At 43.4% G+C, this 26088-nt stretch overlaps 1 protein-coding gene across 2 annotated transcripts in view; it reads right to left on the reverse strand.

Moving 5' to 3' along the window:
- Positions 1 to 5581: 5581 nt before the first annotated feature.
- The window catches only part of SULF1 (sulfatase 1), a 492521-nt gene continuing 472014 nt past the window's right edge, over positions 5582 to 26088 (reverse strand). The window contains exon 19 of one of the 2 annotated variants that reach the window (XM_044067158.1): positions 5582 to 8048. In XM_044067158.1, coding sequence (XP_043923093.1) covers positions 7234 to 8048 — 815 coding nt within the window. In that variant the 3' untranslated portion in view covers positions 5582 to 7233. The remainder of the gene's footprint in view (positions 8049 to 26088) is intronic. The other variant, XM_044067159.1, reaches the window with a different exon arrangement.

The raw sequence follows: 26088 nt of genomic DNA on the forward strand, positions 1-26088 counted from the left end.
ATGTTGGCAATATCAGTCATGTACATGTATTCATTTATACTTTGCACTGACTCAGAACACATATGAGTTTACATTGATATTTATGACATAGCGAAAGAAAGCTTCATGGTTCTCTATGGACTCTCTGGCAATATTTTTGCCAGAACATGGCTTGGATAATGTTAGGAGTGCTCATTGTTTCTTGAGGATACTGATCGGAGATTTATTGATGATCTTTGGATTTTCACTTTCTTTGAACAACTTAAGTACTTGTAGTACATAGTTTGATTTTGACAGGGGTCCAATATATTATACTGGTCTGTTTTCATATCAGTGTGTGTGCAAGGCAGGACTGGTGAATAGTGACAAGTGTCTGGAGTAAGAACTGCAACTGCCAGATGTGTGGCCCACTGCTGTACTCAGACATGGCCTGTGTGAGAATGCCCAGTATGACCTTTCAGTATGTTGCTGACTGAAATTTGCTAAATTTGTTTGTGTGTGTGAGCATGTCCACTATGGGCATATATACTATATGTGTGTGAAAAATCAAGTTTTTTTTTACTTCAGGGCTCACCTTTGTGTTGTACATCGACAGGAAGCATGCTGTGCCTGCAGGGCTTCCATGAGTCAATTTGCATAGACTTATCAACATTTCTACATACATGGGGGACAGCTATTATTTATACATTTCTACCCGGGGGAGGCACACCTGATTGTTACTGTGGGTGTACATAGAATGAGGGGTACACCTGACACTCATACACATTTGCTAGGCCTGCACTGCTATGTCAGGTACACTCTCAGTCTGTACTGTTGCCTATCATACTGACTTGAGGCATACCACTGTACTACAGACCTTAGCTTCCAATTATGCACATATTAGTTTGTGACTTCATAGCCTACCCAACCTACATCACACTGCCTGGCCTGCTGTTAACCGTCTGCATAGGCCTGGGGGGAGTTACTCATATTCCTCTTCAGAGGGCATGGTACAGCATTTGTTTGTGTTTGTCTACAATTGTCCTGCTAGCTGTGACTGTTAGGTATGTGACCCCCCCCCCCCCAACTGGTATGTGCGAGTGACTTAAGTTGTGCCTGTGCCAGTGAAATGCTGTCATGGCTTAGTGGTTCAGTACTGTGACTATAGTGCACAGTATCCTGAGTTCGAGCCCCGTCACTGCTTTTTATTTTCCTGCTGGGCAGACCTGACTGGTTAAGGAACAGTAAAGCAGGTGTGAGCATGTTTACCCAACTTTACTTAACTTTGCCCAACACTGCCCAACTTTGCCCTGGTTAGCACGGTGCGCAGCTAAGCCCAATTGTATTTAAATATGCTCAATACGGTTTACTATTGAAATTGCGATCGAACTTAGTCGGTCACTTCTGCGACGTATTTACGCGAATCGAAACCACGAAAATTGTTCGCAACTGACAGGCATTCGACGTTCGACATTACCGGCCGCACAACACCTCTACACCCATGCTACCATGGCTCACGCAGGGGCGAGGATCTGCCTTTCGCACAATCGGATTCGACCGCAGTGACATTCGCTCTTCAGCCTTCGCGCAAGTCGAGTCGTACATAGTCGGTTCAGCATTTCAATAGTAAACCGCTCAATACTGGTAAAATTGGCTTGGCAGTGCTTTATATTGCTTAAAATAGGGCACTCATGCCTCAGGTGGTGCTGCAGGGCTGCCTATGTCGGATGCACATAGTAGACTCCCTATACATGTTTGAAAACGGGTAGTGTCAAGTTAGGCATCCCTTTTACTGTATGTGCGAGTCAGAGAGAGGAGCCATTTCCTGGGTTCCTACTGAGTCAGTGTATGTGCTATGCATTGCTTCTTTGCCAAGGCCAGGGCATACTGGGCATGCCTCCTTCTGCCTACTGGGCCAGGCTCAGTTTGTTCCTCCGAGTCATGCTGTGCCCGTGCAGGCCTTGGCAATGGTGGGGGGCTGTTTGGCCCTGCCCCATGCTGTTCCTGCTGCAGCTGTTTCCGCAGGATCATATTGTGTAGCATGGCGCATACCATAATAATTTGGGTACATGTATTTGGTGAGTACTGCAAGGCTCCACCAGATGTGTCCAGGCACCGGAACCATAACTTGCACATCCCAAACACACGCTCAGTTATGTTTTTTGTTTGTGCGTGTGCCTCATTATGGAGTTCTTGTTCAGGTGTGTGTGTGCATTTCTGATAGGGGTCATCAGCCACGGTTCCAGTGAATATCCAGCATCCCCCCACTAGGTGACCATCAGGGATGTCCCCATTGGCAGATCTCTGGTACAGCTGCATCAGATGCCTGATGGGGGAATCATGATAGCTTCCAGGGCAGCCAGCACACACATTCATTATTATGCCCTGGGCATCGCACACAACCTGTAAATTGATGGAGGGGAAACCCTTGTGGTTAATGTAGACCCTATCCCGCTCACCGGGTGGTTCTTTGATGCATATGTTCGTGCAGTCTATTGCACCCACTACCTCAGGGTACTCTGTTATTTGGTGGAAAAGATGCATATTGCTGGCCAATGCCTCATGGGAATTGGGGAAATATACGTGGTTACTGACATGTGCCGACATGGTATCCAGAAACTGGTGAAGTACCCTGGATGCTGATGCCTGTGAAATCCCCATATCATCAGTCTGTCTTTGGAAGGTACCTGTAGCTAGTATTCTTATGCCAACAGATACCTTGGTATCCACTGGGATGGGTTCCCCTCTGTTGGTTGTGCGAGTGAGGCATGGTCGGCACAGCTCAACAATTTGCTGCAGAAGGTCTCTGACCACCCTATAGCGCTCCACTATCCCCAGCTTATGTAGCCCTTGGTAGGTTACCCTGGGTCTGTACACTCTTCTCTGTCTCCTCACTGCGGGGTGCTCAGCAGCATTTGCAACATCACCACACTCAGCACCTTGCACATGTTGGTTTACAATAGCAAGAGCAGCCCCTAACATTTTGTCTGACGTAAGCTTTTTAAGCTTTCCCTGTTTGTATACTGCAGTGTTGCAGAGTTCTTGAGAAAAAACAGGGGGGAATGCTGTTTGCAGAGTTTAAAGTACTGGGCTGGGCTAGTCTGCTGCCTGTGTAATTGGCTGATTCTGATATATTTCACCTGGCAGCTCTGCTAGTTTTCCTTGGTTAACTTCCTACTACTTTTCCTTCCTTTTGCCTTTCTGTTTCCGCCCGGGGCAGCGCCGCGCAAACACGTGCGCACATGAGCACACACACTGTGTGCATGTTTGCAAGAAATTTCTGATCTTTTAACAGTGCACACCTTTGGTTTCAGGTTTTTAAATAGGACAACTGTAGGCAAGCCTCTTGCAATCCTGAGCAACTCAGGGCAAACACAAGCCACTGTGCTCCAATTAGCTTACAGTCTTTCTGACACACACCCTCATGATGTCGCCTATATTCTACTCTACTACTCACCTACTCCTACTCATACACTCTTGGGACATGACTCACATGTTGGGGAAAATTGGGATTCACTATCCTTATCCTCATTTGCATAGGATTGCCTACTAATGCATGGTTACATTTCTCACACTGAGCTTCCTCCCCTTAGCAACTACTACTCAGTGGCCATGTTGTCTTCAGCCTGCCATTCACCTACATGGCAGAATAAGCTTTTTAGTGAAAATGCCTATTTTTGGCCATTTTTTAATTATTTTCTTGTTTTTTAAAGCGCCGCACATTTGCGCGATGCTGCACTATGCTTAAACATCGAAGATCTGGGAAAAAGTTAGATTTTTATATTTTTAATTTATAAATGCCAGTGGCCTTATATTTGGCCATTGGCATGCTTCCTCAACTTTATGCATCCTTTATTTGGAGCTGTTATAGCTCCGTTTAGCTATTTGCAGAACGTTACTCCATTACCAATGGAGTACATTTCTGCAGATAACACTAATCTTCCACGGACAGGTTAGTGTTTCCTGGATTGCAAATTTACCTCATTTGCATAACTTTCAGCAGCAAATTAGGTAATTTGCATACCATGATGCTGTCCGTGCAAGAGTAGCTTTAGCAGCTCTCGTGTATGCCCCTGCTGGCTGTTCCTGGATCGCACGACAGACATATTGCCTGTTTGACATCTTACACTACTCTACAACTCCGGGCAAGCTTTCATAAATCCGGCCCAATGATTATGTAGTATTTATAATGTGGATAAAACGGTACATGTGTTTACAGATTGAACTAGAACTAAATTGTTTAAGAGTTTGTTGAAGTTTTACAAGCTTGATGTTTTGTTTCCACTTTCTTTGGATATGACTTTGTATGGACATATAATTCAGATATTTCTGATATTTTTCCTGTTTGGAACTATGTTATATTTGGATGACGAGATGTGAGGAACTGTAGTATAATTAATTATCCAATTAAGTCAGGGTTGATCAAAGCAACTTCAGTAAAAACAGTACATACAAAAACTGACTGCAAAAATCTACAAAAATCTTTGATTGCATACATATTTTACCAACTACCAAAATTTCTACATTATAAAAATGCACACGTATATCAAGAGAAATTATGTATGGAAATATATATAAATGTATTTTATGTGTATTATAACTTCAAAAACACTTTGCAAGAACATTTTGAATACAACATAATTGGATAATTAATTAGATCATTGTTCATAAAATGGGTCAGCTGGGTGTTCAAAGCCTATATAAGTGTTTTAATATATTTCTGTGTTTGTCTGAAGAAGTGCATGTATTTATATGCATGAAAGCGCTTACAAGTAAAAGGCTACATTTGTTTAACTTCGGCTGGCGTGATTTGTGACCTGTTCCTTTCCTTGTGTATTACTTGTAGATATATGGTAACCCACTTGGCTTAAATCAATTACATTGCTTTGAAAACAGTAAAATGATAAGGTGTGTTTACATAAAAATATGCAGCTTCTAGTCTAAGTGTTAATGTTGAAGCCATCATCTCACAGATCACACAGTAATAGCAGCAGAACTTGATTCTTTACATGTAAATATACACTTCTGATTTAACAAATGGTTTAAATTTACTCCAGCAATAGCAAAGCTCATTCTGTTAGAATGGGAGCAGGGAGATTCTACCAGCATTACTGCCAAGCCAGGTTTGAAAAGGTTCCTAAACTCCACTCAAGGGGGCAAAAGGAATATGTGGCAATGACCAGCTCAGTTTTTTCAGGGTGGAGATGAGTTTTCTCAAAATCAAAATCATTACAAAAATGCCTTCAGCGGACATTAAATGTTCAGGATTGGAAACTATTGAGCAGTATTAACATAAGTGGAAGTGGACTGCCAGGCTGAAATGGAGCATGCTGTGGGTATGGCTTTACCAAGTATCGTCTTGGCATACTCCTTCCTCGCTTTCTTATAATGTGGAATGAATAAGTAAAAAACCTATAAAACTCTCCAATTGGCATTTTGCAGCAATTTTGATTCCCTGGCACCACACTTACTCTTGTCCCTGGTGTACATAGATTCTGTGTGAATACATGCATCTGTGTGCTGGAGGGGATGAATGCAGCTAGAGGTAAGATGCAGGAAATCCAACAGGTGGAGAAAATGGAGGGAAATACAATTAATGAAGAGGACACTAGCACAAAATAAATTACGTGGTTTGTAAAGCATTTTATTTTTCTGGAAATATTGCTTCATGGCTTTCCTGAAGCCAGAATTGTTCTAAAAATGTTCATAAAAACACAGTTTGTTCATACAATACAGCATACAATTATAATTAATTTCTACTATTATTTAAATTATTTACAAAACATTTCGGTACCATAAATAGGCTGGTGCATTGTTCAACTCCAAACTTGCATCTCTGTTAAACAGCTAACAGCTTTTTTAACCCAAATATTTACAGAGGATTCAGTAACAGCGGTCTGTAATGAGGAAAAAAAAAATGATAAAAACTTGTTTGTAAGCAAAAATACGCAACAGCATTTCTTGAAAAAAAAAATCAGCTTAAATATTGAGAATGAGAAAAAACTTGCAGTGCATATACAATATGTGAAATCAACAGTCTCTAAAATTTTACACAAACTGGACTGAACAATAACTTTGTAACACAATTAAATGAGTCATTTGTGTAACATCAAGACAATATTATATGCAACCATGTTCTGAAGCAAGCAGGAAGTGTTGCAGAAATGTTGGAAGATGTATACGTTTAAACCTCTATGCTTATCACCCACTTTCAGTGATGCCAACAGTAGGAATTACTATATCAAATTGTAAGTATACAGTTATTTCACAATTACAGCCAAAACTAAAACAGCAGTACATTTTCAGTCAAAGATTCCTCAAAGCTTTATCACACAGACCTGCAGGCAACAGTGTATTGTTAACAAATCAAATTTAGCACAATCTCACTCACTCAAAACTAAAAAGTTATATGACACTGCCTTGAAATAAATGGTGTAGATCAACCTATGAATGCTGGAAAAAATGTTTCGACTGTGATCAGTAACAATAACAACAAAAGTAGTTTAAAAAAGTGCAATACAGTACATTTTTCTCTTCCTACCAACAGTTATTTGTAAGGGAACACCCAGCCAGGAGAGTATAAATATCAAATTTAACAGACCTGATAATGGCAGAAAATAAATATCCCAAAACAAACACGGATTTTAAAGGTAATAAACAGTAACCTCATCATTTAAGGGTACTGTAAACATCTCTGCCTGCATATAACACTGACATTTGCTTATCTTATAGAGGTGCACTACTTTGCTATAGCAAATGTTAATAATGCTGCTTTTGCTGCAGTTGGTGTAGTAAAAAGGATACATGGGGCTTTTTTATCAGTGTTTTCATCAGCAGTAGTTTGGCAACTGCTTTGGAATGGAGAATTTTGATAAAGTGCAGGGAAAATCATGTGGAGTGCTTTGTGTTATTTTTTGCAAGTGTGTCTGCTTATGTGCAAGTATTTTATGTGAGGTACTGTGTACAGCAGAATGCTTCACTACTCACACTAAGACTACAAACAGCGGAGTTGTATCCCCATTAGGAACACAGACATTACAGTTTATTAACAGGGTGTTGAAAGGGGCATGGCTCCCTGCATGGGGAGGTATGGAGGGACAACCCCTCCCAAGAAAGTCACATTTTCTATGCGGTGAAATCATTTTTTTTTTTGCAAAACTTGTTCTTGTACACTACCATTTAGCAGCCTGATTTTCCAAAATTCCTATATCAAGAACACCTTTAATTTTTTTTTTTACTTAAACAAAGCTGTTGCAATAAATATCTCCTGCCACATTAGTCAAGGAAGGTGATAAAAGCACTGCCTTCACTGTTTTCATATCCTTCGGCTATAGGATTCATTTTGTCTGCTGCAGCTTCTGACTTCTCTGAATAAGTAGGCCTAGTCTCAGTAGTATCATCTGTCTGACAAAGGGAGGGGCTATCAGCCCTTACAGGAAGATATGTCTGGCCCTCAAAGATATGGCCTTCATCCTCAATTTTGTACTCCGTTTTCTCTGTTGGAAGATGGCTGATGGGATGCAATATGAAACCAATATTAGATTCCAGTTCTGCCACACCATTCCCACTGAAAGTCATATCTTCACCCTCCCATGTCATTTGCTGAACTGTTTTTTCAGGCTGATTACTGTTCCAGTGTGCAAAACCAGAAACTTTATTTTCAGGAATATCATTATTCAGTTCAAGTTTCTTTTCTGAAGTGATTTCAATTGCATGTAGACTTCTAAATCCAAAATATGTTGACAGCATAGGCACTACCTCTTTCATTGCTATACCACTAGATTCCTCCTCGGACTCTATGTAGGACATATCCTTTACGTTTGCTCTTTCTGATGATGTAACAGGAAACTCACCATCAGCTGGGGTTTTGGTAGAAGCAGTTTTATTTTTTTCATAAAAATTGAACAGCAGTGCAAACATTTTATCTACATCCTTCCAGTAATTAGTCCAGTCATCTAGACTAAGGCTAAAATTGTATCTCCTTTCATACAAACTCTCATTCATGGTGTACAAGTCTTCCAGTCCTTGCCAGTTGACATCTTCTGTGAAGTTTGGTAACTTAGCCTTCCCATCTATCCCACAAATGTCGTCTGAAAAACACAAACAAACATATTACATTAAGAATGCAAGATATTTGAACACACATCCAGTTATTTTCTTTTAATAGTTTGGAAGCATCAAAATGAAATGCAGAAGATTTAACAGCAAGTACCAAGCAGAATAGACATATGCTTAACTACAAGCACCATAACCAATGCAAGCATCACACAACCGATTAGAAATATACATGACCTCAAAAAGCTGCTTTGAAAGCAAGGATCATATTTCCAATGCAAGTAAACACAAGTGCTGATGGGAGGTTTACATATATGTAGACATGTCATGGTATGTAAATTTAACAGGACTCTGCTTGCTGACTTCACAAACTAGTCAGGAAAAATGTTATATCAATACCCTCTATTCTGGTTGACAATCTGTCAAATGCACCAACAGGATCGTTCCTGTTTTACTGCCACATGTTAAGCAGTGGTTGATGATGAAACAGGCTCCTCTCACAGGCAATTACATCAGACAGAATAGTCATGGAGACCTTTTTATCAAGCATCTACAACAAAATAATGCAGTCTCAAAATGCTCTTTCCTCTATGGACTTCAGAGTTTAGTTTTGCAATATGCAGACATGCATAAAATGGTATACTGGAAGTATAACATTTCCAATATGATAATGAAGTGATGACACTTGCATACAATATGAAGACAGTAGAAAATATTACACTACTGGAACCTTTGAAAAAAACAAGCAAAAGTAAACTAAAATGAAACAAATGGACCAACATTCATTAGCCAATTGTCCTGCCCTCCTTTTTTAGCACAACTCCAATTATCTCCACCAATACTAGAACCAAGGAGCTAAATCTTCAGCAAGATAAGCCAGCACCTTCCAAACCTTTGGAATCCTCTCCTGCATGTTAGGTAGTGCAACTTATTATCTTCCTTTAAGGAAACTAGATAACTGAACAGGTTATCTTTTACTTCATGCTTGAATTGTGTGGCCCTCCTGGAGGGAGGAGATGCTGCCTGAGGGAGGGTACTGGAAAAGCAAGAATGGTCATGAGACTCTGTGCCCTTGGTATATCTAGGACTCTATAAAACATGTAGAATGTTGGTGATAGAGCTGCCTTTTTCTAAAGGGCCAGATTTCTATAGTTTAATACAAACTGATTAGTAATAACTCTGCACTGAGTTTGCCTGTTAGATGCCATAAAACTTGCTTTCTGATACAAGTAAAATCTGCTGGTATTCTGATATCTTTAAAATGCATAGAAAGCTAACCCTCAGGGGGAAAAAAAAAGCCCTGTACATACCAACACCTGAATATACAAATCTGAGCTCTGTACGATGCTAACCCCACTGCAGCTACTTAATGCATTCTTGTAGGAAAAAAAAAACAATACACAATCCTGGTTCCTTGAAACTCATTCAGATTCCATTAAAAATGTGCAAGCAAATTTCCTGTCAACTCTGAGTTTATTAAAATATTTCTGAAGATTCCATCATTAGAGATGATTTCCAATAGATTCACCTTCACAATACCTTACAAGCTACAACTTACAACCTGCTAAAGATGGCAGGATAACTTTCCTGAATGGTCTTTGAACATGATTAATATTTGTTACACAAACTATGACATACAGCTAAAAAGGGGTACTCAAAGCTTTGGAAGCACTTTTGCAGTTAGCTGCCAGTAAGATTAAATATTCAGGCTTGGCTAAAGCCTCTGACAATATTACAAATGTAGATATATTATGAAAGTATAAAATACATCAGTCCCTACCTGGTGAAGTAGATCCTTAACTGGTTGCAGAACAAGCAAAGTAGAAACTTTAACCTTTACTGCATCATGAATATCAGTACCAAATGAGCTGCCTCAAGGTTCACTATAAGAACTTCTTTATGGCCTTTTGACTAAGATCAAATGATAGCTCTCCTGGTTCACTTTACTTATACATGCTTAACCCTAATCCTGACACTTTCCCCTAAACCTATGCCTTAACTTGTAAATACCCCTTTCCCTAACATTACCATTACTCTTGAAGAAAAGTACAGTTTTGTACCTACCATAAATGTAGATGTCCGATAGGAATGCATCTGCAGTCCTTACAAATGGGTTGTCCTGTCGTCAGGCAGCCCTTTGGTTGGCCGGATTCCAAAGTCTGGGTCTGGCTTCGGCTGGCGTCGCACTTCACCCGACGTCATCACTGCAGTTTTTCAGGTATAAAGGCATCAGCCGACACCATTTTCCTCAGTGTTTCTTGCCCCAGATGCCAGGTGCCCTCTTGGATGGCTAAATTTGGATAAATGCCAATGCTTCCAAATAATAGAGAGCAAACATATAAAATAAGCATGTATGTACATATATACAAACAAATACACCATAATAGATCCCCCCCAAGCTAGCTGAAGGATGGCAAATACCCTAGGAGTACCACAGAGGGGAAGGTGGGTGGGTAATCCTGACTGCAGATGCATTCCTATCGGACATCTACATTTATGGTAGGTACAAAACTGTACTATGTCCTTCAAGGATGCATCTGCAGTCCTTACAAATGGGTAGAATACCAAAGCTAAACTAGGGGAGCAGGAAAAAAGGAGAGATTATGGTGTAGTTAGGATCCCTTGCAGAACAGCAGTGGCAAAACCTGCTCGGGATGTAGAGTATAGAGGCAAATTATAATGCTTGGCAAATGTATGCACGGAGGTCCAAGTAGCAGCCTCTATAATGTCCTTGGTAGCCACTCCTCGTAAGAAGGCTGTGGTAGTGGCTGTAGCCCTTGTGGAGTGAGGCCTGATGTTCTCTGGAGTTTTCTTTCCATGGTAGGAGTAACAAAATCTAATGCAATTTCCTATCCATTTGGAGATTGTCTGTTTTGAAATTGGTTTTCCTTCCTTTCCTGTTGCATATGCTACCAGAAGCTGGTCAGTTTTTCTATTGGACTTGGTCCTGTCCAGGTAGTAGCGTAATTGTCTATGTACATCCAAGGTATGCAAGAGCTTTTCTCCCCTGTTCTGTGGGTTGGGGAAGAATGTAGGTAGGTGGATAGCCTGGTTTAAAGACACTCTGGATACCACCTTAGGCATGAATGTAGGATTTGTTCTCATGGACACTATCTTGATGGAAGATCAGGAAGGGTTGCACTGCCATTAATGCCTGTAGTTCAGAGACCCTTCTTGCTGAAGTTATTGCCAGCAGGAAAGCAGTTTTCCAGGATAAGTATTGTAATTCTGCTGTTGCTGCTGGTTCAAAAGGAGGAAGAGTCAATTTTTCTAGCACAAAGTTCAAGTCCCATGCTGGCAATGGTGGTTTCCTGGGAGGTTTTACATTTTTAATTCCTCTCAGAAACTGTCTGAGCAGAGGATGAGAGAAGACAGGAGGATCCAAGCTGTATTCTGCTTAAATAGCTGATGCATGTATCTTGATGGAAGAATAGGACAGGCCTGTATGGAAGAGCTCTGCCAAGTACTCCAGGATGTTGGCTATGTTTACCAGAGTCACATCTTTTCCCTTTGCAGTACTCCAAATGAGATATCTTTTCCATTTTGCTGCATAATTCTTTCTTGTTGAAGGTCTACGAGCCTCCAGGATTACGTCTTTAACCCTTTGGGATAAATTCGGGTTAACTGCTGTTATGTAATGTTCCAGGCTGTTAGCTGCAGAGTTTTCAGGTTTGGATGCAGGATGTTGTAGTTGTTCTGTGTTAACAGTAATGGTATCAGGGGTAGTGTCCATATTTGTTCCCGGGACATGCTCCTCAGCAGTGGATACCAATGTTGTCTTGGCCAGTCTGGAGCTATCAGAATGATCCTCGGACGTTCCTCTTTGATCTTGAGAAGCACCTTGTGCATCAAAGGAAGTGGTGGGAATGCGTATGCTGTCAGGCTTTTCCAACTGAAGGATAGGGGGTCCACCTTCCAAGCAAGTGGGTGGTATGTCCTTGTGCAGAATTTCTGTAGCTGGTGATTGAGTGGGGATGCAAATAAGTCTATTTGTGGTAATCCCCATTCTCTTGTGATGGCTTTGAAGATGTCCGGATGCAGAATCCATTCGTGGGCATCTGTGGTTGTTCTGCTTAATGTCTGCTAGAATGTTTTCTTTTCCCGGTACATAAATTGCTTGTAACTGAATGTTGTAACTCAGAGCCACATCCCATAGGTCCAGTGCCAGCCAGCATAGAGGATATGAATGTGTGCCTCCCTGTTTGTTGATGTACCACATAACTGTGGTGTTGTCTGTCCTTATCATCAACTGACCTTCTTGGAGAAATGGTCTGAATGACTGGCTTGCCAATTTTGCTGCCAGCATTTCCTTTAGATTTATGTGCAGGCGCAGCTGGTCTTGAGTCCATAAGCCTTGTATACACTTGCCCAGCATGTGTGCCCCCCAACCGAGGTCTGAGGCATCTGTCGTGATGGTTTGGCTTGGTTGACTGTTGCAGAAGGGCAATCCTGTGTTTGATTGACATGCCTGAGCCCACCATAGGAACTCTTGCTTCAGGCATGGGATTATTGGAATTCTGGTTTCTAGGCTGTGCTTGTGCTGGGATCACAAATTCTTTAGGTACCACTGTAGCTTTCTCATATGCAGTCTGGCATGAGGGACCAGAATTATGCAGGATGCCATGAAGCCTAGGGCTTGTAGTACTTTTCTTGCAGTTAGATGGTTCTGCTTTGTTAATGCCAAGAAGTAGAGAGATAGTTGCTCTTTCTTTTCTGCAGTTAGGAATGCCATTTGTTTTGATGTGTCCAGCTCTGCACCCAGAAAGGTTATTCTTTGGGATGGAATCAGCCTTGACTTTTTTATATTGACTGTATATCCCAGGGCTTGCAGCAGATAAATGACTCTTTGTAAGTCTTCTGTTAGCTTGCTTTTGTTGTCCGCTTGTATCAGGCAGTCGTCCAGGTAGGGATAAATTTGGATCCCCTGAAGTCTGCAATGAGCAATTACTGATGCCAGGCATTTCGTGAACACTCTGGGTGCAGTAGATAAGCCAAAGGGCAATGCTGAGAATTGATAATGCTCTGATCCTGCAAGAAATCTGAGGTATCTTCTGCAAATTGGTCTTATGGGGACATGCAGGTATGCCTCCTTGAGATCTAGAGTTACCAGCCAAGACTCCTTGCCCAGCATGGGAAGAAGCTGCTGTAAGGTCAGCATTTTGAATTTTGGGACAATAAGGAAATAAAGCGGACAGGTCTAGAATAGGCCTCCATTTGTTCTCTTTTCTTGGTACCAGGAAGAGTCTGGAGTAAAATCCCTTTCCTTGCTCCATAGATGGTACCTTTGACAGCTCTCATTCTTAATAGTTGAGATATTTGCTTTAGAGCTTCTGCCCTTTGAGTAGGTGGTAGGTTTGGCATTCCTCTGTTTGCTGGTAGAGTATGGAAATGGAACCTGTAACCTTGGTCTATAGTTTGCAAAATCCATTTTTCCCTTGTGATGCAATGCCAGTTCTTTGAAAATAAAGTTAGCTTTCCACCTAAAGGTGCTTCTAGTTGCTCCCTGGTAGGTGGTGCCACCGCCAAGTCACTGTGATTGTGTTGTAGTAGAGGTGGTGGCTGCGTCCGTGCCTCGCTGGTTGTTACCTTGCCACTGGCGTCCCCTGTAGGCACCCCTGGATTGATTTCTGCCTCTAGAACGCCTATTCCTGCCTCTCTGTGTCTTAGAGGAGTCCGGAAAGGACCAATTCTTGGAGGGCCAGTTCCTGCTAAACCTTGGTGGTTGAACCTGTAAGAAATCTTTCACTGTTTGTACAGATTTCGCCTTCTCTTCCATCTTTTTTAGTACCTGCTGTGCAGGGGAACCAAATAAATTGACCTTGTCCATTGGTGCATCCAAAAGCTTTGATTTGACATGGTCTGGTAATGCCTGTTCTTTCAACCATGCATGTCTCCTGATAACTGTGCCAGTCATGGCTGATCTAAAGGAAGCCTCCAGTGCATCATAGCCACATTTTAAAGAATGGTTACTAACCTGCTGTATGTTATGTATCATATCCTGAACATATTTTTTATCTAAAGATTCTTCAGAGGACAGCTTTTTAGTTAACTGGTCAAGCATAAACTCTTGATATTGAATCATATGGAATTGGCAGTTCAAAGCCCTAGCTGACAAAGTAGCAGAGGTGTAAACTTTTTTACCCCATCTCTCTAAGGATCTGGATTTCCTTTCAGAGGGGAGGGGGTTCTTAGTAGAAGTAGCTGCTACAGCTTTAGGGCCCTGGGAGATAGTCTCTGGATCTGCAAAAGGAGCCTTGTATAAATGGTGATGAGTGTCCGGGACCCTGTAGTACCTATCGGGCTTAGCAGGAGCCGGAGGTAATGAATCAGGAGCAGTGCAAGCATCGTTAAATGCATCATCTACAACAGAAAGAACTGGAGGTATAGCTAAAGGCCTATGTTGTGGCAAATGTAGAAAGGTTCTAAGCCTTTTTCTGGAGTCTGAGAAATCTTGACCCTGCCACTGAAATTGTTCCCTCATAGCATGCAAGGTTTCCCCAAAGGAAAATTCCTCAGGTGGAGAAGCTGAAGGAATGGACTCTTCAGCATCAGAGTCTTCGTAAGGGGAATAAGGAGCCTCAGGAGGGTCTGTATGTTCTGAGTCATCAGAGGAATCATCTGAGGATACTGGCTCAGGGGGCTCTGCTCTAGGCCTCTTTTCTGGAGGTGGGTGAGAGGTCCTGTCTGGATGAGGGTGGGATCCACGAATTAAAGAAATGAGATCCTCAGCCAAAGAAAGCATATGGGAGCTGGTGCTGGGCATGTGAGAGGGGGGTTTGGCAGGCACCGTTTTTGAAGCTTTGGCTGCTTTAGCCCTGGCAAAGGCCTTAATAGACATGGCTGCAGGAGGCCTAGCAGCTCCACGTGCAGGGGAAGAGACATCCAGGGGAATAGTGTCTGATAATTCCTGAGAAACCGCAACAGAAGGTTGGATTTCAGTAGCCGATTCTACCAGGATAGAAGAGGCCTCGGTAGAAGGCATGGTTTCGGCTGAAGAAAGAACCGCTTGCTCGGTTTCGGCCGAAACCGAGACACTCGCGGTTTGCTTACTCGTGAGTGTCGGTCCTTTTCTTTGCGTTTTTTGGTAATTTGCGTAGTCGGAGGATCCGACGGCATAATATAGGCAAAATCAGTGCCGAAAATCTGTTCAGCAAACTCCGACTGACGTCTAAGCATCCGCCGGTTAAAAGAAGCACAGGCAAGACAAGCTGCTACGTCGTGGTCTGGGCCTAAACAATGTATGCAGTAGGAGTGGAAATCTTTATGAGGTATTTGTTTCCCACAAGATAAACAGTTATTCACTTTCTCTGACATCGGCTGAGGCAAGAAAGAGTCCCCAATGGGTTACTTAGCTTTTTAGAAGTCTTCGAAGTAGTATTCGGTAGTAGTAATCTCTGGATCTGACCGACCGGCACTTGCGAACAGCTTCTGCTTCGGGCGCCACGTGGCAAGAAAGACTGAGGAAAATGGCGTCGGCTGATGCCTTTATACCCGAAAAACTGCAGCGATGACGTCGGGTGAAGTGCGACACCAGCCGAAGCCAGACCCAGACTTTGGAATCCGGCCAACCGAAGGGCTGCCTGATGTCAGGACAACCCATTTGTAAGGACTGCAGATGCATCCTTGAAGGACATCCAAGAAACTCTTGCAAAGGAGAGTAAAATCCCATGAGTGGAGGAGCTCCCTGGTCAGCCTCAGTAAGAAGCTGCGATCCCTGATAAAATCCTCCAAAGCTAGTTACGAAAACAAAATCACCACGGACTCTAAAGACAACACCACAAAGCATTCTATAGCTATGCAAGAATCTCAATGGCAACACTCAGATCTGCTCTGAGTTACAGCACAATGGCACTAAATATACAGACCCAACTGATATTGCCAACATCCTGGCAGATGGGTTCAGTGCTAACTTTACCACCCTCTCACCCCCTAGAAAGCCCATCTCTATACCAGAAGAATGCAAAGTCCCTGTAATCACGGCTGCACAGGTAAAAACCACACTCTCCAAAGCCAAGACCACAGCATCCATGAGACCAAACAACATCCCAGGCTGCATTCTACACGAACTACAGAACGAACTGGCACCCCACCTAAGTACCATGTTGAATCATAGCCTCACCTAAGGCTTTGTGCCTGCTGAATGGCGCACAGCAATGGTTATCCCACTCCACAAGGGGGGAGCCACCACGGATGCTGGGAACTACCGCCCCATTAGCCTGACGAGCCTAGTCCGCAAGGCTATGGAACATATCATCATGGAACTTGTAAACAAAAACGTTGGTAATCTCCAAACTCTGGATCCCACCCAGTTCGGGTTTGTAAAAGGCAGATCATGTCTCCTAAACCTGATAGTCACCAAAGCTGTAGATAAGGGTAAGGTGGTTCACACAGCCTATCTAGATCTTGGCAAAGGCTTTCGACACCATCCCCCACTCTAGAATTATAGATAAACTCACTAAACTAGGTATAAATCCCTATGTCACAAGATGGGTTGCCAATTGGCTCACTGACAGAACCCACACTGTGAAAGTAGCAGACTCCAAATCCAACTTCAGACCAGTGACAAGTGGAGTACCACAGGGTTCAGTCCTGGGTCCTCTCCTGTTTGGTATCTACTTCTCTGAAGTACAGGCTAACACAGAAGGTCTTTGGCTAACTAAGTTTGCAGATGACTGCAAACTAGGAGCCATAATCGAAACTCCTAACGATGTGGACATCCTACAAAAGTGCCTTACTGAGACAGATGCCTGGTGTCAAAGCCATGGTCTCAAGCTCAATGCCAAAAAGTGCATTGTCATCCCCTTTGGTAAAAACTCTGTGCCCATGAACTACAACATAGGCGGTAGTATACTTAACACCGAAAGTGTGATAAGAGACCTTGGGACACAGGTGGACAGTATTCTCTCCTTTGATAATCACATCTCCACAGTAGTCAGGAAATCCTTCTATGTGGCACACCTCCTCACAAAAGGTTTCTCATCCAGAAAAAAATGAGGTCATTGTTCCCCTCTACTCATCACTCATTAGACCCATTATAGAGTAAAACGCCCCTTTTAGTATGTACCTCACAAGACATCTACAACAACTGGAAAGGCCGCAGAAATACTTCACAAAGAGGATTACTGGCCTCAAACAGATGCCCTACGCAGACCGACTCAAAACTCCAGCTTTACTCCGTCACATATTGCCTACTCAGAGGTGATCTCTGCCTAACATACAAAGCTATGTCAAACACAGAGCTGTTGGGACATGCTCCACTTACAGAAATCCCAATCCCTCCAAGCTACACACTCTAGGGACCTAAACCTTGTCACCACAATAAACAGAACATGCCAGAGGGATAGATGCCTGTCCCGGAGACTTCCCATACTCTGGAATAAACTACCTATCTATATCAAACAAAGCTCCTCATTAGCACTCAAGAAAAATCTTGATGATTGAATGGGAAATAGGAAATTCACCCCAGGGATCATCTATGTGGCTCTGCTCGACAGTGGCACAGGAAAATAATTTTCTTGGGTGGCAAAAGCCAGGGTACCTTTTTGGCTGGGCTTGTATAGGCCCCAGGGCCGATAGCCTAGTACCTACCTATTACACAGGATAGAGACAGACATGTGCACAGAGACATACCACCACAGAGATGCAGATACACACTCCATCTATCCCCTAACCTAACCTTTACTCAAAACCTAACCAGAAAACACTTGCACATTCATCCACACTGTAAAACTGCCTTCAACAAATGCACTAAACACACACCTAAAAATTCATCCTCAAACCAAGCCCATAACCTTAGCACACAGACACAAACCTATGCTCCTATCACAACCCACTTACTGAAAACACACAAACTCAAACTTCTGGATGCCCGCATAAAATGCACAGAACAAAGAGTTCAAACAATTTATGCACATTGACACAGTGTCAAACAAATTGTAGTTGCATACGCACACAAACTCTCACATACTATACACATACATACACACGTACGTGTGTGTGTGTGTGTGTGTGTGTGTGTGTGTGTGTGTGTGTTTATGTATGTATATATATATATATGTATGTATATATGTATGTATCAAAAATAACCATAATTTCCTTTGAGGTACCCCATACATTGGCAACAGGTTACTTTATCAAAATGAGTTTCTTCACTGGTGTCTCTGATCAGTGGCTGTGTGACAGTGCAGGAAAGAGTGCCCTAGACCCACAAAGTTGCAGATTGCCCTTTTTCTTAACTTTTACTGTATGCATTATGTATTATGCAGGTGATATCCCCTGCATGGGGTGGGAGAAAGCTTTATACCCCACAGGAATGCAATTCAGGTTTCATTTAAAATGTTTTGGCGAGTGTGGTCTTTTGGAATTTTATGCCATGACTTAGCACACACGGAATAAGTGTAAATTATTCTTCATGTATTACGCATAGTTGGCATCACTACAGTCAGGTACATCCACTAAGATTTTTTCCCTTTCAATTCAAGGAATACAAACCACTGTTTTGCATGCATTCTCACGGACAGGTTTGAGCACCATAACGATGCTTATGGTTAAATAGCAACTGGTACAAAAGTTAATAATGAACAATGGCTATGTACAAGTGGAATCCTATTCTGGAAAATGATAGGACAGAATAGTAATGACCTAGAAGGAAGTTTAAATGAAAACTTATGAAAGTTAACAAAGGTTCACTTCACTTTGTACTGAAAAGTATACAATGCTAATTTTGCATTACTAAAAAGTTGAAAGTTATGAGAAAGACTGATGCACTTAAGAAGGGTTGTTATTCTGGGTCTATATTATAACACAGAACATTCAAAATTTCGAGTGTTCTACTATTGACCCGTTTCAGCGAATGCTAAAAATATCAAAGAAACAGAAAACTGAATTTATTCCTAGGGAAAGAATTCGGTTGTCCGTTTCTGTTGCTTTGGTATATTCAGCACTGTGGTGGAAAGTTATGGGTTGGGTTCAGGTAAGTGTGGAATTGTGTGGACGTGAGGGTTAAGGCGGGGTAGGCGAGTTAGGGTTTGGGTGTGGGTGAGGTGACTTGAGCGACAGTGACAGACCTTAGGGTTAGGGTTTGGGTTAAGGTAAGTGGATAGTTAATGATGTATGTATAGTTTAGTGTAGGGTTAGGTGTAAGAGTTTAGGAGTATGTGTGTGGCTTGCTGCTTGTTTGGTGTGCTTGTGTTGTGTGTATGTGTTTTGGAACAGCAAATTTTTTCCCTAGGAAAAAATTTGCTGTTCTGAATGTTCGATGTTTTAAATTTTCGATTCATAGGGTTCGATATTAGAACACTCAAAATTTTGAATATTCGGTGTTCTAATAAAGACCTGTTATTCTTTGATAACATTTAGGAGCCCATATTACTATTAGATATTTCCTTGAAAATAGAGGTTGCCGTCTTACTAGTACATTAGAAATAAAATGCTGTTTGACTATATTGCTTGCAGTTATTACATTTTGTTCATTTATTTTTGATAGGCACAGTCAATCGCCAAGCACACTGTTTGGCTTTAATCATTCTTAACACCTTTGGACTGCTATGCAAAAGGAAACACTGTTCATCAGGGCAGTAGCAATTTATTTATGAATTAAAGGGTAGAGGTCATGATGTTTTCTGGAGGAACGTCTATTCCATTTATGGTGAATTTGTTTTATATTGCAAGTATAACTCGATAGGACTGTATGTAAATTTAAAGGTACACAAAATAAATATGGTCAGTCTTGCATGTCTAATTTAGCCAGTCAACCCCCAACCAATGCAGGTATTTCAGGCAAAGGGGAAACTATTAAACGGTGCCTGGAGAAGCTACTAAACTGCACCTGATTGATCTTAAGTGTGGTATTCACTACTGGGACCTTTGTTTGTTTGAAAATGGACTGGTGTAGACGCACAACAGCATGTCTAGGTTACTACTGCTACAAGCAATTAAATTTTGCACCGACATCTTGTGAGACCTTGAAGTCTGTAGTGTCATGCTACTCAACAAAATGAATATACCCCCGTCTTTTTCAGGATGGAGAGAATTGGTATAAAGAATGTTATATGATGAACAGATGCAATGGATTCTAACATTCTGAGCTTTGCAGAATGTAAGTTTGGTGCCTGTAGCTGAAAGCATCCTCTTTTGAGAGGAGGAAGAGATTTGCAGTATAACTGAGATTATGTTCATAGGATGTGGATGCAAGGGATTTCATTGGGTTGTTACCTGGCATCATATTGACACTCTTTTTAAACTTGCATTTCTGACTGGTAAGTTGCTCCTGATCTTCAAGGAAAAGGGAGGAGTTAAGTTATTCAATATGCCAATGATATGATAATTGTGGGTCAAGATTTTTGAATGAATGAACTTGCTTTTCAATAATCTTTGTCAACATTTTAGACACCTGCATCTTGAGAGGCATGCCACTTATATAAACACCACCAAATTAAAGCAACTATCTATGACACTCCTCAAAAACTCCAATCTGCATCACTCAACTACTACTAGAAACTACCAACCATTTTCATTAATTAGGAATTTGGATCAATAGCTTAACTTTCAGTTTGACAAACAGACTGCAAATTTTATGCATCCTATTTTGGGGCAGAAAACAAGAAGTTATGTATTCACCATAACGTTCAATGTATGCAGTCCATCTCACCTCACATTCTTACCTGTGGGTTCGGAGCCGAATGTCGGCTCTGACTCGGACAAACTTTTTTTAGCTCGAAGTCTTTCTATTGGCTGGGCTAAGAAGGTATCCCATGCTGCATTGCTCTCTATCCCCAGATCTAGTTTGCTGCAAGCACCAGCACTCATTCTCCATGCATAACAGCATCTAAGGAAAGGAAGAACAAACCAAGAATGAAGGAAGCTCTGAAACCAGACCTAACCTCCAGATCCTCCAGGACGGGGGAAGGAGGGGGATAAGTATGAATGTGAGGCGAGATGGACTACAGACATCGAACGTTATGGTGAGTACATAACTTCTTGATGTTATGTAGTCCAATCTCGCCTACATTCTTACCCGTGGGACAGCATCCCCAGCACCTAAATCCTGGGAGGCTCAGTGGAAAATACTCCTGAGCACTGTGGAACCAAAGGAAGACCTGCCCCTAGGTACCACATCTAACTTGTAATGAGTAACAAAGGTGTGAGGAGATGCCCAAAAAGCCACAGCACAAATATCATCCATAGACAATCTGGCCTGAAAAGTTGTAGATGTAGATAGACAGAGTAGAGTGAGCCTTCACCCAGAACGGTAAATCCTTTCCCTCTGAGGAATAAATGAAAGAAATACAACTAGAAATCTACCTGGACGACGTGACTTTGGAAACAGGAGACCCAATTCTGTTTTCCGAAAATGAAACAAACTGATCAGATTTTCTGAGGTCTTTTGCTCTGTGCGAATAAAAACAATTGTCTGTGCACATCCAATTGATAAAATTTGAATTCTGCCTTGTTTGAGAACTGGAGAAAAAAACACTGGCAATTCAATAGATTGGTTAAGGTTACTGACTGACGCCACTTTGGGAAGAAAGGAGGGGTTCGGTCTGAGAGAAACCCTGTCCTTATGAAAAATCAAATAAGGGGGTTTGACTGATAAAGCTTGAAGCTCCAAAACGCATCTGGCTGATGTGATGGCTACTAAAAAGACAGTCTTCCAAGTTAAGAATTTTAAATCGCAAGTGGCTGCAGGCTCAAATGGGGGGGGGGGGTGAAGTAAGACCCTGTAGAACAAAGTTCAAGTCCCAAGGCATAACAGGTTCCGATACCAGAGGATGAAGTAACAAAGTGCCCTTCAGGAAAGCCTTACAGAGTCTATGTGCCATCAGGCTAGGCTAGTCTGCGACATGAAAGGTAGAAATTGCTGCCACCTGGACTTTAATGGTTGCAGCCACTGAACCCTGGTTAAAGATCATAGACAAGAACTCCAATACAGATGAAATTGGAGCTGTGTAACGGTCAATCTTGTTTGGCATGCGCCCAGATTGAAAACCTCTTCCATTTGCTGTAATAAATCTTCCTGGTCGAGGGATTATGAGAGGAAGATAAAATATGAACCACCTCCAGCGAAAATTGATGAAGCCTAACTAATGATGGAAGTGGAATAGCCAAGCTGTCAACCAGAGGGTCCGAAGAAAGGGATGGAGCTGCCCTGACATGCGTGTCCATAAGTCTGGTTGTGGGCCCAGAATCCAAGTAGCGTCCATGAGATAGGGATGGAGAAAGGGGAACCAAATTTGACGAGGCCAGTGTGGGGCAATCAGCGCAATCCTTGGGAAGCAAAATGAGTCTTTCTGAATAACCTTTGACAGTAAGGGGACCGGAGGGAAGGCATATAGTAGACGAGAGGGCCAATCGTGGACTAGAGCAGCCCTGGATGACTCCCCCTGAGGGGGGATCAACATGAAGTAGCTGCTGCATTTGACATTGAGAGGGCTGGCAAAAATGTCGCAGCAAGGCTGACCCCACCTGCGGAAGATCTGTTCCACAACTTGACAGTTCAGGGACCATTCGTAAGGCATCAGAATAGTTCTGCTTAGCATGTCTGCGATCACATTGGACTTCCACGGAATGTGCGTTGCCACCAGAAAACATTGGGAAGACAATGCCCACTGCCACACTCGCATGGCCTCTCTGCAAAGGGGATAAAACTTGGTTCCTCCCTGCTTGTTCAGATACCACACCACTGCTTGTTCAGATACCACACCACTTACAAATTGCCTGAGTGAATTGCAATAGACCCAAGAGGAAGAAAACTCTGAAGTGCTTGCAACGCTAGTAGCACAGCTCTCATCTCCAGGACATTGATATGCAGATGCATCTCGTGCTCTTGCCATGTGCCTTGGACTGTCTTGCCTAGATAATGCCCCCCCCCCCACCCAATCTGGGAGGCATCCGTAGTCACCGTGGCAACCGGGGGTGCAGGAACAAAGGTTTTTTCCACATTCAGGTTGTTGGTGCAAAGCCAGCAACTGAGATCCTGTTTGCACATGTCTGTCAGCAGAATAGGGTGAGAAAGTGGAAGACATTGAAGAGACCACTGGGCAAAGAGTAGCCACTGAAGAAGCCTCATATGTAACCTTGCCAGAGGGACTAACATAATCGTAGCAGCCATTGTCACCAACAGTTGGAGGACCCATCTTGCCTTCGCTCTTCTCAAGAGGGAGCAAGGTGTAAACCTGTTGTTGTAGGACTCTTGATTCTTTCCTGTGGTAGAAACGCCCGCATGAAGATAGTGTCTAGTTTGGCGCCTATAAAAGTGACATGCTGTGAGGGCAACAAGGCAAATTTTTCCCAGTTCAATGTGATGCCAAACTGTTTACATAGGTTGATAGTAGTGTCCCTGGTCTGAAGTAGTAAATACCTGGTGGTGGCAGTAAGGAGCCAGTCGTCCAGATACAGAAACACTTGGAATCCCTGACGTCTCAACTGAGCAGTCACCACAGCCATGCATTTGGTAAACACCCTGGGGGCTGTGGTGAGACTAAAGGGCAGGGCTCGAAACTGAAAATGACTGGTGCCCAACCGGAAGTGTAGGTGACTTCTGGATGCCCTGTCCATCTTTATGTTGGTAGTAAGCATCCTTGAGGTCGATGGAGCACATCCACACTTCTTTTCCCAACAATGGGAGAATAGACTGAAATGTGACCATTCAGAACTTGGACTTTTGCACATGGGTGTTCAATTGACTGAGATCCAATATGGGTCTCAGGTCCCCTGTCCTTTTCAGCACCAAAAAGAATCTGGAGTAAGTTCCTAATCCAATCTGGTCTGAGGGGACATGTTGGATGGCTCCTTTTTTCTAGCAGCTTTGAAACTTCTGAAGCTGCAAAATCCCTTTGACTGGGTGGAACATCCAGGATTTTCTTGATTGGAGGGGGGATTTGACGAGAAGGGGATGAGATATCCTCCGGAAATTATTCGTAGAACCCATTGGTCCTGGGTGATGTCTTGCCAGGCCTCTGGGTATAATGAGATTCGACCCCCGACTGGCTCCGGAAATGCACAGTTGGGCCTTCCATCAGGAGTGGTGGTAGGGAGAACCACGAAAGGAATCATGGTCTCCCGAGTTGCAGGAGCCTCCTCTGCCCTTAGGGCAGCGTCTCCCTGAATAACCACCCCCTCCTCTGCCTCTGGGGGGAGCTCACCTTGTGCACCTGGAAAAAACCTCTGTGATTTCTTGAACCACATTTTGCCACCCCTCTGGGCTTTGGGATAAGGCCTAGAGGGAAGGGAAAAATGGACTCCTACGGCAGACAGTTTTTCCCTCCTGGTCGCACCTAGTGAGAGAATGTCTTTCACCTTGGTTCCAGACAAAGAGGAACCATCAAAAGGGGCGTCGGTGAATGAAGACTTGAAGGCCTCCGCAAAATGACAAAGGCGCATCCAGGCCTGCCTCCTAAGAGCAACTCCTGAACTTGCTGCCCTACTCACTCTCTCGGCTGCATAGGAGATTAGCCTCATGGAGGAGTTTGCAATGGAATTGAGGGTAGACATCTGAGCGTTGACCGTCTTGGCCACCACCTCAGAGACGTTACCCGTGAGGGTATCTCCAAGCTCCTTGAGGAGATCTCTCTGGAGCCATGTAAAGTGTGATAAGTAATTCAGTGACTGTAAGGTAAAGGTTGCTGAAGAAAACGTATGCTTCCCTTACCAGTCCATGGTCCTAGACTCCTTGTTAGGGGGATGGACGGAGGAAGAAGTCTCTGCTAATTCCTTCTGGGTGGCAGCTGCCACCACCATGGCATCCACAGGGACTCCCTTGGACAGAAATTCCTCATCAGGAGGAGCAGACAAAAATTTATTGGGTCTCCTGTGGACTGGTTCCACAGAGTCAGGGGTTTCCCACACCCTGCGACAAACCAAATCCAGAAGCTCGAAGGGTGGAGATACCCAGGAGGTGGAGGGCTGAGCACCAAAGGCCTTCAGGAAGACAGACTCCTCCTCGGAGGCAGCTTTGGATGGCCAGTCACCTCTGTTTCAAGATCTCTAGGATGTCAGAGAAAGAAACATACTCAGAGGATGACTTAGGGGACCCCTCCGATTCCTCGAGGTCTGTGTCTGATGTGAGAGACTCATCCTGGGAATCTATGGGCTTCCTCTTGCACATTGTCTTTCTGGGTGGCTCCTCAGGCAGAAATTCTGAGGGGTCCTCAGAAATGTGGGGACCACTCATGGGGGTACCCTGAGGCCTTGGGGATCCACTGTCTAGAGATAGATGGCGATCAGAGACCTACACCGGTGTAGTAAGGGACAGAATGACCGACCCGCATGATGCCACTGATGACTTGGACAGTGCGCTCTGCATGGTCTCAAAGGCTGGTCCTCCAGAGTCTGAAGAATGAACAGCCTCTGAAGCCAAGACAGGAGTCAGACCTCCCCACGCCGAAGCACCGAGAGGGAGACTAGGAGCAGAGAGGTGACCCGAAGCCTCTCCCTTGGGTCCGACCGAAGAATCTAGAGTCCTGAACTCCATGGACGGCGCTGATGGGGTCGGAGTGGACATCGGCACAGATAAGCCAGGAGGGGCTGTTGGAACAGACCTAGGGACATCACATGGAGCCGAGCACTCTGGCTCCGAAAGCTGAGATGTGCTCAGAGGAGGAAGTATCGAAGCAGGTTGAGGGACTGGCTCCGGAGCTGACTGGGTCAGAGCAGAGAGCAATTTTGCCAGAACTGGTGACTGAAGGAGTCTCTGCACCACTCTATCGACGTCCACATCTGATAAGGTCCTGGAAGATTTGGAGGATAGAGAAGTAGATAGAGACCTCCTCTCTGAAGGGGACCTATGAGGAGGGGATACTGGCCTAATGCTAGGCGATCGGCCCCGAACAGGTTCCAAGAAGATTGGAGCCGAAGCAGGTTCCATAACAACTGACACTTCCTGTGGCCCCCAAAGACAATGGAGCAGAGGATGTCGAAGCAGACTTTGCTATTTTCTCCGTGGCTCCGAGGAGACTGATGGAGCCAGAGATCTCTTTTTTTGTTTTAGAGGATTTTGCTTTAGAGCTGGAAGCACTCTCCAGACCCTCCTCAAAGGAGGGTTTCATTAGTCCCTTCAAAATCAATTTATTCTTCCTT

The sequence above is a fragment of the Protopterus annectens genome, chromosome 3.part1 (assembly GCF_019279795.1).
Source record: "Protopterus annectens isolate FY-2018-M chromosome 3.part1, PAN1.0, whole genome shotgun sequence".
Lineage (NCBI taxonomy): Eukaryota > Metazoa > Chordata > Ceratodontiformes > Protopteridae > Protopterus > Protopterus annectens.